This window comes from Streptopelia decaocto, assembly GCF_964273445.1.
Source record: "Streptopelia decaocto genome assembly, chromosome: 1".
In the NCBI taxonomy this organism is placed as follows: domain Eukaryota; kingdom Metazoa; phylum Chordata; class Aves; order Columbiformes; family Columbidae; genus Streptopelia; species Streptopelia decaocto.
Window position 1 is genome coordinate 157594873 of NC_138663.1, and position 13847 is coordinate 157608719.

At 41.5% G+C, this 13847-nt stretch overlaps 1 protein-coding gene across 8 annotated transcripts in view; it reads right to left on the minus strand.

Moving 5' to 3' along the window:
* Positions 1 to 13847, minus strand: part of MBNL2 (muscleblind like splicing regulator 2) — a 112440-nt gene that overhangs the window by 13818 nt on the left and 84775 nt on the right. For 5 of the 8 annotated variants that reach the window (XM_082049995.1, XM_082049998.1, XM_082049999.1 and 2 more), the window contains 2 exons: positions 11263 to 11316; positions 10442 to 10595 (listed from right to left, as the gene is read on the minus strand). In XM_082049995.1, the coding sequence (XP_081906121.1) occupies positions 10442 to 10595; positions 11263 to 11316 (208 nt within the window). Of the gene's footprint in view, positions 1 to 4756; positions 4852 to 10441; positions 10596 to 11262; positions 11317 to 13847 lie in introns of all 8 variants that reach the window. The other 3 variants (XM_082050000.1, XM_082050002.1, XM_082050001.1) reach the window with 3 other exon arrangements.

Below are 13847 nucleotides of genomic sequence, written 5' to 3' on the forward strand. Positions count from 1 at the left end.
GTCTACAATGGGTACTTAAAACTTCCAGCTTGCATGTAGATATCCACACTCAGACACCAACACTTAGGTGTCTTAATTTGGGGCTGAGTCCTAACCTTTTAATTCTTGTAGGACTCACCAATACATATATATACAGTGTCACAAGGATGGAGCCAGGCTCTTCTCGGTGACAACCAACGGTAAGACAAGGGGTAATGGGTGCAAACTGGAACATGAGAGGTTTCACTTAAATATGAGAAGAAACTTGTTCTCAGTGAGGGTGCCAGAGCACTGGAACAGGCTGCCCAGGGGGGTTGTGGAGTCTCCTTCTCTGGAGACATTCAAAACCCACCTGGACACATTCCTGAGTAGCCTCATCTGGGTGTTCCGGTTCTGGCAGGGGGATTGGACTAGATGATCTTTCGAGGTCTCTTCCAATCCCTAACATTCTGTGACATATATAAACGAAGCAACAGTAAGGCTTTCTACTTAGAAATTTAAAGCTCACCATTCCCCTGGCAGGTGTTGGCATTATTTAAAACTGAAATTCCATCCCAGAATTCAGAATAACACCTCTCTCAAATAACATTAGTATAGATCATCCTTTGTGTATGGCTACAGGTGAGTGAAGCTGAGCAGGTAACAGTTTCCTTGCTTGCTCCAGTACTGCTAGTCCACTAGCTACAGCAGTAACAATTAAAGATCTCTGAAGTATCTATTTACACACAATTACTGTATTAATATTTTAAATAAGATGTTTTACATACTTCTGCCCACAGGCATGCACTAGAGGGAGCCAGGACCAAACCCTCTGTACACACACCCTAATGCTGCTTCTCACTGTCATTTCACGCTACTTGGAAATTTGCTGGTTCCATCCTCCAAGAAAACGCTGTCAAGCATCTCCAAACAACAACTGGACTTAAGTTCATTAAGGATCTAATCCTGAAGCGAGGTTAAGCAGCTGTGGCTTCCAGCCACACTGTGGTGGAAACGATTAGAGCAGTTGTGAAGGGAGGAAAAGGGGAAGCACCTCTCATCTGTGACCCACCATGCTCCTGGACTCTGCACATACCTTTGGAAGTCCACCTGCCTTTCACTGGAAATCTCAAACTGAAGCCTCCCCTCCATCCCCTCTCATCACAGCCTGGCAGCCAGAGTGAGCGGGGATACCCGCTCACAAGATGCCCACACGCAGCGACCTGCAGCACCACCAGCTCTTGTATTGACAGAGTTAGTTTTTTTATCAGGATTTGTAAAACAGGGTTTGCTAAAGCACTTTTGCTCCATCCTGTTTCCATTGCACTGAGCCAAAGCGATTCTCCTCTCCTCCGAAGTAAACTGCAAGAAAATTATTTGGGTTTTAAAACTAACTTCTTTAAGGCAGGAAAAGCAAGAGACTTCCAGTTTTTCATATATTCTTAACTGGTGTCACCCTCCATGGATGTACTACAGCATAGCCTTGAATCTACACAATCCTCTCATCTCTCGTGCCATACACTGAACACACAACACATAGAATTTCTGGCCAAGCCTGACCGACTGTCCATGTGTCAATGCAGGCACGTTTTGAGTTATTACTCCTGTTATTTTCAGAAAGAAATGACATACAGAAGACCTGAGATACAGTTCATATTTTTTCAAAATACAAGCTGATAGCATATACTAAATAATTTACTGGACACAAAAGAGTTGGTAGGGTTTTTTAGCTGTCAGCTGAGACTCTGTAACTTTTGAGATGTTGACTTTTCCTTCCATCGGTGCTTCAGGGACACCAGGATCATCACACTCAACCCACGGAAGTCCAGCAACCTTTCCCCAAGCCGAATAATATCGAGCTAAAGGATTAACCCCTGCTACAATTTCTTGTCATGCGTGGCACTGTAAGGACAAGCTGCGGGAGCTGAAATGGGACAGGCTGAAGGCTGCAGGTTGATTTAAAAGGGCAGTAGAGACACTGCAAAGAGGAAACTGCATCCCAGAGATATGTGAAGTAACATGGCACAGATCATGGGCTACCATCGGCCCCTCTGGCACTCAGGAGTGCAGGTGGCAGAGTGCCTAGGTGGCATTCCTACACTGGAGAGGGTCCCCAGCACACCCCCACCCCAAATTTTATCTAGATGGGAATAAAAAAAGTAGTTTTCTGAAATACGCAGTAGAGTTTAAATCTATAAAAAGGACATGAACAACTGATGTTAGAAAGAAGTCTCAAGAAGAAAGTCTTAACTCAGGTTAATTACCTGCTCCTTCTGTGCTTCTTGGTCTAAAGAAATACTGAGTTAGGGCCACAGAGTTACTATGGGGCCTTTCCCAGTGTTGTAGGTTTGTCTCCAACTCTTAAGAGGTTGTAAATAAACAGCAAATCTGAAGATTTGCCTCTTACAAAGCAGAAGTAACTACTACTACTTTACCTACTTCCAAACACACAGTTTTTTTACAGTAGCTTTTTTTTTTTTTCCTGCTACATTTGCGATGACTAAAACAAAGACAGGAGTGAGAATAAAAAGACAATGATGACACATGCTACAGAAGCCAACGAGAAAAGCTGCTGGATGGGACTCATCTTGTCCATGTGCAGCAGTGCAGAGTTCTGGGTATGTACCTACACTCCTTCCACAGGCAAGAGAGAGAGGCAGGACCCTTCAGGGCAGCTTAACTTGCCCTAACATGGACTTCCAGAAAAGCAGATGAACTGGATACCGAAGTTCCAAACAGCTGAAGTTAAAACAAGTGGAAACCCATCCCCATGCTAAACCGCCTTTTAATTTCAGACGTATACACACAGACACAAATATATGCAACTAAATAAATACAGACAGACACTTTTTACAACCCCTGTTAAATTTAAAATGCTCTGCTCCTCCAAGGCAAACAAAATCTGCGCTGGGAAAGGAAGGGCTCTGCCTGCCGTCCTGCTAGGTGAGAAAGTGCATTTGGGGACACCTGTGCCTCCCCAGCGGCACCGGTGCCTTGTGTGAAAGTATTCCCACTAGCTAAACAAGGACTGCTTACTACTCCCTTTTGTAGGTGGACGGGTACTTCTGCAACTTCAGCTACCATCGGCCCCTCTGGCACTCAGGAGTGCGGGTGGCAGACTGCCTCAGTGGCATTCCCACACTGGAGAGGATCCCCAGCCCACCCCCACTCCAAACCACCCCCTTTTCTCATGGTCCCTTGGCACCTTCAAGTCTCTCTGACACCTCTTTGGGTTAATAAAATTACACTGGATTCCGCAAAAAAGTTTTCTGCTGCAGACACTGTTCCACAAAGGGCAATGAAATGCACCATTTGCTTGCTGCACTTTCCTCCTTGAACCAAGCATTTTTTCACTAGAAACAAGCTAGCTCTCAGAAAAGAACATACAAAAAGACAACCCTCTTTTGAAGAAAATGCTAGAAGCACGAACACCACAATTTTGGCAAATTAACCTTTAAAAAAAAACAGAGAAAATGGACTGGCTTGTGTTTCTTTAAGAAAGCAGGGTGTATTTCAGAGGTAGTATATTTTTCCTAAATTATTATAAATAAACTCTTGCGGCAACTTCTGTTTTTCCATGGAATACTTAAATAGTTTTGTGCCCAACAGTATAACTAACTAACTAACTAACTAACTAAATCTGCTCGTATGACATAATTAAGCAAAACATTTTCACTGATTTCTTTGTAACTCCTTGGCAGGTGGAGGAGAGTCAATCAACAGGTGAGCATTTCTACTGGGTCCGCTGCAGCTTGTTGGTCTGGCCAGGAGTAACCCAAGGAAAGGCGATAGGGACTTAGCCTTCTGCTTTCCCTTGGTGAGCAAACCTGCTTTGCTTCCCCCTCGGTTTGACCTCTCAAAATCTGAGGGAAAACAGCTCTCGGGTTCAAGTGCTCGAGTGTGGTCCTGAAGCAACAGAAAAGCCAGAGAGACCCAAGTGCTGCGCAAACCCCTCTCCGGGCAGATTCCAGGTGGAGTGGGCTGGGAATCTCTACAGCCCCAGCGCAGGAATCAAAGCTGCACACTCTGAGCTGCCACAGATGTGGCTTCCCTGGGAATCAGGTCCTACAGGTGGAGGGGGAGACCCTACCAAAATGAGAACTGTCATTAACATAACAAAACGCATAAGAAAAGGAGAAAGTGTCACCTTTCCTAGCCTGCCTCTGTCAATAACCCCCGGGGGTTCTTTGTACAAAATTCCTAGGTTAAAGATACACTTCCAAACATGAAGCAGGCATCGTCATAAATATCTCAAGTGCTGTTTTGATCACTAGCATTTACAGAAGACATTCAGTTTTGTTCCTCTCTTCCTTTGTTTTTCAGCTGCTTTTTCCCACTTGTGATTTTAGACAGCTTCCATGCTTACAAATTAGTCGCTTCCACACATGGCATGGAGAAGGCTACATTAACACATCAGAACGTTTGAAACCTGTGATGATCTTCGTTTTTGAACTCAAGAGTTCATAATAGATTTTTGTAAGCAGTCCAGTACTACGGTGATTCTAATTCCAGCTTGGTTAATTACACAGTAATTAGGTACAAACATCGCAACACAAAACACAGCTACATCATTATTTGCAACAAATGTTAACTCTAAATAAGTGCAACCTGTCCCACAAACACTTGCTATAAACGACTTAAAAATAAAAGTAAAATTTGATGGGGTAAACACAGAAGAAAAAAAAAAATTCTCCGTGAGAATTTTTTTTGTTAAAAAAAAAATAAATTAAAATAAAAAAATCTCAGCACTCATTTAGAGTTTGGGATCTTGTGAAAGAAAGCTTTAAAAGGAGCAAACCTGATTTGCTGTGGCTGTTGCGGCGAAGGGAACACTTGTTGCAGGAGTTGTTGCTGCAGAGACAGTGGCGGCCGTAGCGTTGTGCATCATGGGTACTTTCAGGAGGGGAACCATGGAAGCAATGAACAGGAGGGTGCAGCATTATGGTAAGAGAAGTGGTATTTTTTGGCATGGTGAATATCAAGAGCGGCAAGCCATCGTCATGGGTTAAAACCGGCAGATGGCATGCAATCACAGTGCAAAGCGAGAAAGCGTGGCGGAGAAATAATAAAAAAAAAAAAAGAAAAAAAGAAAAAAAAAAAAAAGGGAAAATAGCTTATTACAAGTACAATTAAAGGAAGGTTGTCAACACAATCGGCGATTCCCAGAAAAAAAAGAGCGAGGACCATTAAAAACGCAGGGGTTGTCTCTAACAAGAGGATTACTTGTGCAAACGAGGTCTCTACCAAAACAGCCCAGTACCTGAGAATTGTTACATGAGCAATTTGTTTCCCCCAGTATTGATATAAAGCACTGCAAGCCAAAATTCTACTTGAAAAAATATAGTGGCTTGTACTGGGAAGGAAAATGATAAACGTTTATCTAAGTTTTAAACACAATTTAAAAATTACTTTCATGTATCTTCATTTTGAATTAAGCCAGATACTTGCCGTCTTTATAATCCAATTTATGCCTTTTTTTTCCTACTAGCACTGCATAACTGTTAGACTTTATCAGAGTTAAATTACCGTCTGCTTTGAAGCAAAAATCAGGAGAAGGATGATAATAGTTTTCCTGATTTAAATACTACTTTGTTTGATCTAAAAAAGCAAGGTCGATTTTGTGAAAGTCGCTGCTTTTGCTCATTTCAAGAACAAATTTAATCAGCATCTTCATGAGAGAATTATTAACTTGATGTTTTAAGGCTTGATATTTTAACTGCTCATCTGAGTGGTCACTGGGATAGGGCTATAGAATAACAGAAACATTACTTTTCTGTCTTAGAGGCTGTTGCACTGGGCTTGCATTTTGCTTGTTAATGTTAATTTCAAGCTGCAAATATATTTAAAGGAGGAGCAAGATTCAGATCATGGGTTTCAACAGAACCTCTGCGGATCAAAGTTGGCATTTCTGGGAAACGCTGATAAAACTTTCTAACACACAGCAAAAAGGAGAAATAGGCACACCACTATGAAACTTTAAAACACTGATGAAATTTGCTGGCTTTTCCCAGTATTTTATGATTTTACAGTACTAGACAATATAAAATATAAAGAGAAATAAAACTTGAAAACTGAAAAGCAGACTGGAATTCATGGTATTATGCTTTTGCAGTGTAGTTGTTATAGCAGGTGATATCACATCTAAACTCCAGCTTTCATCTACAAATCTAAACACTCTGCAAAGTCAACCAGAAGGACAAGCGAACTTTTAATTCTAGTCAGTGTCTAAATCCTTGCCTAGGGTTTTTGAAACAAGTGAATATACATCATATACAGTATAAAAAGAGATCAATAAAGAAATTTGGAACCTACCAATACTGCTAGCGGGTGTCATGCACAAAACTGACCCTGCGTGTCATGCAATGATAGGTGAAAAAAGTGGATAAAGGGAAGAAACAGGTTAGCTGTTTAGAGTTAACATTCAAAGTGAGATTCAAGCATAACCACAGAGAAGTACGTTAGTTAAATGAAACTGTAAGGTCATTCATAGTTTTGCTTTAACACAAAAAGGTGCTTATGTTCCTATCAAACTGCTATTGAGTATACTCTGGGACTTGTGGCATGTTCCTGTATACACACAAGATACTTCAAGTACTTTTATCCTTTCACTTAGTACTTTCGCAGTGACAGGGTTTTGTTTACAGAAATGTCCTTGGTTAAATATCACATTATTTGGGGATTCTAGAACTCATTGCGTAACTCAGCTCAACATCGTGCAGATCAACTTTCACCAACTTTTTGGTGTGTAGCAGAGTAAGAACTTAAAATGGAATGAGCTGACACCGCTCTGCAGAGCCTTTGCCAAATTTGCTCTTGATGCCAATGTGCTCATTCTTAACAAAACACCTGAGGTGGAGAGGTTCTTCTAACCAAAAAAAATACTACTGGGACAAGTCCCCAAGATAAACACCTCCAAGTGTGTAACATTCCAGCAAAAGGCTCCCAGTGCACCTCAGAGATGCTCTGGAAGGACTGTTCACCCACCATGTGGTTTAGTTTTGGTGCCTAGTCCACTTTTAACCTTTCTGGGAAGACCAAACGAAAAATAAGAACAGCTTGTTTTCAGTACAGTGCATACAGCGAGCTGGTGAAGGTGAGCATGTAAGGAGACAAGTCCCACATACATGCATATTTGATAAAAAGTCAAATATGCTATTTGTATTCCTGCTTAATTACTAGTGCAGCCTCTTACTCAACATCATAGTAGCAGCATAACTATGAATGACCTTACCCAACAGTCCCCGGAGAATACACATAATTCCTCCTCTAGAGGCTACCAAAACACTAACAAACAGCAATGGGAAGAGAGAAAAGATCCGTTGTTTTTAAGACCATTCACCAAACAATAAGGAGAAGGTGACAAAGCAATCAAACTGATGTAAAACAAACAAAGTGCAGAACTTTGGAGGTAAGCCATGCTAAGTCAAGCCCCACACTTTTTATTAGGGGAGCAAGTGGTTAAGAAAGCAGAGAAGTTATATAAAACAGCTAAGTTTTATATATATTCCAGCAGCAAAACTTGTCTTAAAATTTAACTTCACACACACACACACACAGGAACACATTTGAAAATTATACTAATTCAGAAAACATCACATAATAATTTAAAATCCAACAGATAATGTCATGCATTGCTCCTTAGACCTGGGTGGCGTGACAGGCCTTACACCCACCAAATCCAGCCTTCCCAGGAAACATGGGAATGTCAGATGTAGCATCTTTAACGAAAAGCTCATGACACCCACTCATATAGAGGGGGTTCCACTTTTCCTAACCTCCTCCCATACCCCGCTACTCTCCCCAAAATCCTTTCCAGGTGCTGGTGGTGCTCGCACAGAGCAGGAGGTTCAGCACCGTGAGGAAGATTTTCCACTCTGGGTCTGGGCTCCATCTGCTATGTTACCCCTCCGTTTCTTCTCTTTTTTTTTCATGCACTTGTTTTGGGGCTTGCCAACAACCTGGCCCTTAAGATTTGGTTCCAAGATCCACCCTTCCTACAGTCAGAAATTTGTAAGATAAAACTATAATTACAACCGTTAGTTGGAAAGAGGGATGGATAATAAAAAGCACAAAGAACGAGCTACTTAAGGAAGCATGAGCGCTCCAAAAGTCTGGAAAATATCCAAATGCTATTTCACTGAAAAAGGTTTCAACTGCTGTATTTTCCATGGTTAATTTAAAATCCTTGGCAATTGCACATAATAGTGATAAGCCCTGAAAGGGACTGCTTAAGGAATAATACATATAATACTGCAAATTCATAGAGTTATGATGTAAAACGAATTTGTGGAAGTTTCTGTACGTTTGTAAGCACAAGGGCAGTCTTCCATTCATGTCCAAATAGGCAGTCTCACAACTTTTCTTTTTTCCCAAACACTCCCATAAACGTCAGTATGTTTTCTGCCACGGATATTTTGGTGCACCAATGTGCTAAAAATACGGCATGCTATGACCTACTATTATAAATACAGGGGCAGGCTCCAAGGTTGTTACTCAGGCCTTATAGCAAACTTCCATGAAGTCAATGCCATCTGTGTTTGTTTTTATCTTTAAAAAACATATGGGAATGCTGATAGATTGGGAAATCATCGCGTATTGCGTTTCACTTCTTGTTTAACAGACATTATTTCTATAAACTAAAATAACATCACTGAAATGTCAAGTGCATTTGCAAACACGTAGTTTTAAACAATTCTGGAAATTCACACTCAATAACATTCTGATACTAAAATACGTAATTTGTTAATTACAAATTAAAGCACAGAATTCATTAGGCAGGGTATTTACCTTCAGGAACTTTGGGAGTGGGGGTGACTGACATAATTTAGAGGCTTATGTTGTTATTGTTTACACAGGCACCTAGCACATTCCTTCTCTTGCAGTGTTAAAGAGAAGCCCAGTCACCAGTCATGGTGCAGTTCGAGCTATCTCTGAATGCCCTGATTTCTACAAAGTTCTGAGCACTGAAATGCAAATTACATTCACTTCTCTTCAGATCACGCCTAGGAAGAATTATAACCTCAGCAGTTATTAGTGCCAAATGCTAAAAAAAAGTTCTGGTGACGTTCCAAAACAAAAACCATGAGGTCCAGAGGGACCTGGACAAGCTCAAGAAATGGGTCCATGTGAACCTCAGGAGGTTCAACACAGCCAAGTGCAAGGTCGGGGCAACCCCCCGGTATCAATATAGGCTGGGGGATGAAGGGATTGAGAGCAGCCCTACCAAGAGGACTTGGGGGTACTGGTGGATGAAAGACTGGACATGAGCCAGCAATGTGCGCTTGCAGCCCAGAAGGCCAGTTGTATCCTGAGCTGCATCAAATGGAGTGTGGCCAGCAGGTCGAGGGAGGTGATTCTGCCCCTCTGCTCCACTCTGGTGAGACCCCACCTGGCGTCCTGTGTCCAGCTCTGGAGCCCTCAGCACAGGAAAGACATGGACCTGTTGGAGCGGGACCAGAGGAGGCCATGAAAATGACCAGAGGGCTGGAACAGCTCTGCTGTGAGGACAGGCTGGGAGTTGGGGTTGTTCAGCCTGGAGAAGGGAAAGCTCCAGCAGGACCTTATTGCAGCCTTTCACTACTTAAAAGGGGCTTACAAAAAAGATGAGGACGGACTTTTTAGCAGGGCCTGTTGCAATAGGACAAGGGGTAATGGTTTTAAACTAAAGGAGGGGAGATTCAGGTGAGACATGGGGAAGAAATTTTTTACAATGAGGTTGGTGAAGCACTGGCCCAGGTTGCCCAGAGAGGTGGCAGATGCCCCATCCCTGGAGACATTCCAGGCCAGGCTGGACGGGGCTCTGAGCAACCTGACCTAGTTGCAGATATCCCTGCTCATTGCAGGGGGCTGGACTAGATGACCGTTGAAGGTCCCTTCCAACCCAAACTATTCTACAATTCTATGATTCTGCGATTCTAAAACACATCTGATGCCTCCAAGCCCTTCAGCGCAGCTGCAGGGAGCAATGTGTTTTGCCAGTGACTCCATGCAGGTATGGATGAGAAGGTGGTGGCTGGTGCTCCCCTGCTTGTTCTGCTGGTGTGCGGCTGAGGTCACCCCCAGGGCTGTGAAACAGCACCCAGGGGCACAGAAGGATGTGCCACAGCCACAGCACAGCTTCCCCACGGCATCTCTGAAGTGTGATGCTTTTCCCAGCATTTTTGTTAGTGGAACTTGGCCCTCTCATCTCCTAGGAGAGCGAGGGGAGATAAAAGTCAAAATACAGCTGATTTAAGGTAGGAAAAAAAGGGTGAACTGTGGACAATGATGAACGAGGCTATGAACGTGCAAAGCAGCCTAACAGCATACTGTAATTTCTGCTTGAATTCTTGTACTTTGCAGGAGGAATTCACATCTATAAATGTCTGTGCAGACTTCACCTCAAGTAGGGCAGGGAGCATAATAAAACCTTCCGTAAAGTGCAACTGCCTGGCACGGGAGCTATCTAAGGACACAAAACTGACTCTATGGGGGTACAACATACCTGTCGGGATAAACGCTGCATGTTGCTGCAACTGAGCATTGGCAAGAGCCTGTTGATAGTGCAAGACACTGGGATTGAAAACGGCACTGGCACCATTGCTTTTTTCAAGTGCTTGTCTCTTTGGTAAAGGGTGAAGAACACCAGGAGGAAAGGCCTGCAAATAAGAAAGTTAGTTAAAACGGTGTCATTTTTAAGATGTTGTCTGTAACATATACATAAATACAAAAACTTATTATTTTTTAAAGCGGCTAAAGATGCCTCATCATGCATATTAACTCAAAGCACAGCAATGTAAAATGAGTGAAATTTTGTTATTGATAGCAAAAGCATGGTACTATTAACCTAAAACTGTAGCAGCACAACTACTGAAAAGAAAGGCTTTTAAAGCAACGAAAATGGCATTGCCTTTAAATAGGTTTTCAAATATTATAGGGAGAAAAAACCACTTATGTTTCATTGCCAAGTATTTTCTTTTTTTTAATTTAAATATCATTTCCTATTATTATACAGATTAATGGATTACGTTAAGCGTTTTCAATTACAGAAGCAGTTTTATCTCAATTGGACTTTTCATGATAGAATATTTAAAAAAATGAAACCATGTTAGGAACCAAACTAAATCATCTGCGTTTATTACGTATGAGAATGAGATGGATAAATATCGAGTTTCCAGTAAATTAACGAGTATGTGAAATTATTTCCGGTTGATGTTCAAAAGTAAAGCGATACAAATTTCATTAGTTGCTTCTCTGGAAAAAAACAAAAAATAAAACAACAAAAAAAAAGCTACATGCAAAGCAAAAGGTGAAAGGTCAAAGTACCAGGTCTACAGTTGCTTCGAGAGGTCGCTTCATTGCTTTGGCAGTCGACTGAGTCTTTTAATAACAGGCAGCGAGCACATGATGGCAGTGGGCCAATGGGATTCAAGCGAATTAACATACAGGTAAACAGCAAGCAGAGGTGCATCATGGGAACGGCATTGCATTTGTGGATAGGTGAGAAGGAAAAAAATATTCTGAATGCAATATACAACATACAAAACACTAGGCATGCACAACAACAAAAATGTCTTCTAAAGAAATGAATATTACAGTTCGAATTAGTACCGAAGCAAAAATGCATCTACTATACCTTAGTTAAAAGCATATAAGAGAGTAAAATATAGATGTTTGAAATTCAGGAAAGTTGAGTAAAACAGCAGCTTGCAGAGACTATTAAGCATCGTATAAACACTTCACAGAGATGCAGAAAGTTTTAAGGATACAGCTATCAGAATTCCTGATAAGTTAGTTGAGTCCCATTTTAAAGCAGAAAACTCAATTTGGAAGGCTACATTTTCAAATACAAAGCACTAGTGCAAGTTGTAATGCGTTACAAACGCTACTAATGTCAGTGCTTTCACGGTAAGGGTCTTTCAATTAAGAGAACTAAGTCATTTGACAGATTTGGGGTCCAAAATGAGAGAGGTTCTCCTTTTCCAGTACAAAGTAGAATAAGTAATATGTCTAGTTACACTAACTTATCATTAATTCTTTTTTTTTCCACTACAGCTGGATCATTTTTGTAGATTTTTTTTCTTTGTAACTTACCACATTACTTTGAGAGGGAAAAAAAGTTTTTCAGAATTTAAAACATATTTCCTAAATTTTGATACAACCTTCAGGAGCAGGGAGTAAAAATACTGCTCTCAGTTCATAAGCAAATGTTAACGTATGAGTTAAGATACTAGTCCAGCATTATTAATTTTTTTAGGCATAGTACATAGGCATATACATTAATGTGTACTTCCATAATACGATCAAAGTTATGGCTGATACGTTGGCATTCCGTAAAAAAATCTTCTCATATAAAATATTACTTTTAAGTTTTATACTGTAAGTAATTCTTACAAACCTTTAGAAAGGAAAGCAAGGTTTACTTAGAAATCAGAATTTTTACTTTTGTTTTTTTAAACACAGGCGGATATTTAGCTCTTTTGAGGATATGCAGATTATGTCTATCTTGACATCAGTATGTGGAAATATGGAACAAAAGTGGAAAAAAAAAAAAGAGGACAAGGCTCAAAATGCCTACAAACAGCTAATGGCCACAAGATCAGCAAGTGCCCACAGGGTATTCTGCAAGACAGCCCTCACTTTGGCTACTCCTTGTTCCTGGCTCTGTTGCACCTAAGTTGCATGAGGCTCCCAATGTCCTCCACATCTCTCCTTCAGTGCACTTCTGGATTACATACCCTAATCTATAGGAGCTGCTCGTCCATCTGGGGTCCAAGACTCAGAAATAAAAAAGGAACACCTGGTGCAAAGTGAGGATCTGGAGAGCCTTCTTGTGTCTAAGCAGGGTGCTGCGCAACCGAGGTGTGGTACCCCCATGTGCACCCCAACAGGAGACATCCCTCAGACCCACTCTTCATCCACCATGGATGGAGGCGAAGCATCACAACCGAATTCAGCATTATGCGATGATGAAGTCCACAAATTCCAATCAACATCATAAAGAGTAGAGGATTTCAGCTAATTAACTTTATTATCCAAATGCAGATTTTATCTGATCTCACGTGTTAACTTATTATCTCTGGGTTTATGATTGCCTTTCTCCACTTCTACTCCATGCTGTTCTTAACCTCACCTCCCTATTTGGAAGCTTTTTGCTGGCTTTCCTTGTCATCTTCCACAGCACGTTCAGTCTCACAGCTTTCCCAGCCTCAAGGTTTACAGTTGATCTGTTTCTAGACATGCTCATCAACCGTGAAGTCTCCCACTCTTTTCAGGCTTTCAGACCAACTGTCCATTTTTCTCTCCCACCTCTATCCGTCCTTTCATTTTGTCCTAATAGTAAAACCTCCTTTGCCTCTTTCTGTTGCATCATGAAATCATAGAATGTCCTGATTTGGAAGGGAACCACAAGGATCATCGAGTCCAAGTCCTGTCCCTGCACAGGACAACCCCACAGTTCACACCATGTGTCTGAGGGCTTGTCCAGTCTCTTCTTGAACACTGTCAGGCTTGGGGCCGTGACCCCTCCCTGGGGAGCCTGTTCCAGTGCTGCACCACCCTCTGGGGGAAGAACCTTTTCCTGACATCCAACCTAAACCTCCCCTGGCACATCTTGCTGCCACACTATTGCTCTCTAGATCCAACTGAGCATTCTTGGTCAGCCTTGCTGGCTTGTGTCTTTTTTTGTTGTTATTGCCATTCAGGTGATTTTTTCATTCATTCTGACTGTTTCACATCTATATTAGACAAAAAAGTAGCTGGATTTTAAAGAACCTTTTCTGTTTGGTAGTCTAAATATGCCATTAAAGTATTTTGTACATAATTTTCTGCAAAAAGTTACCCTGAATTACAGGTCCTTGCATTCTTCTACCATGACATTAAAATGCTAACATTTCAATTGTGAGTTTCCA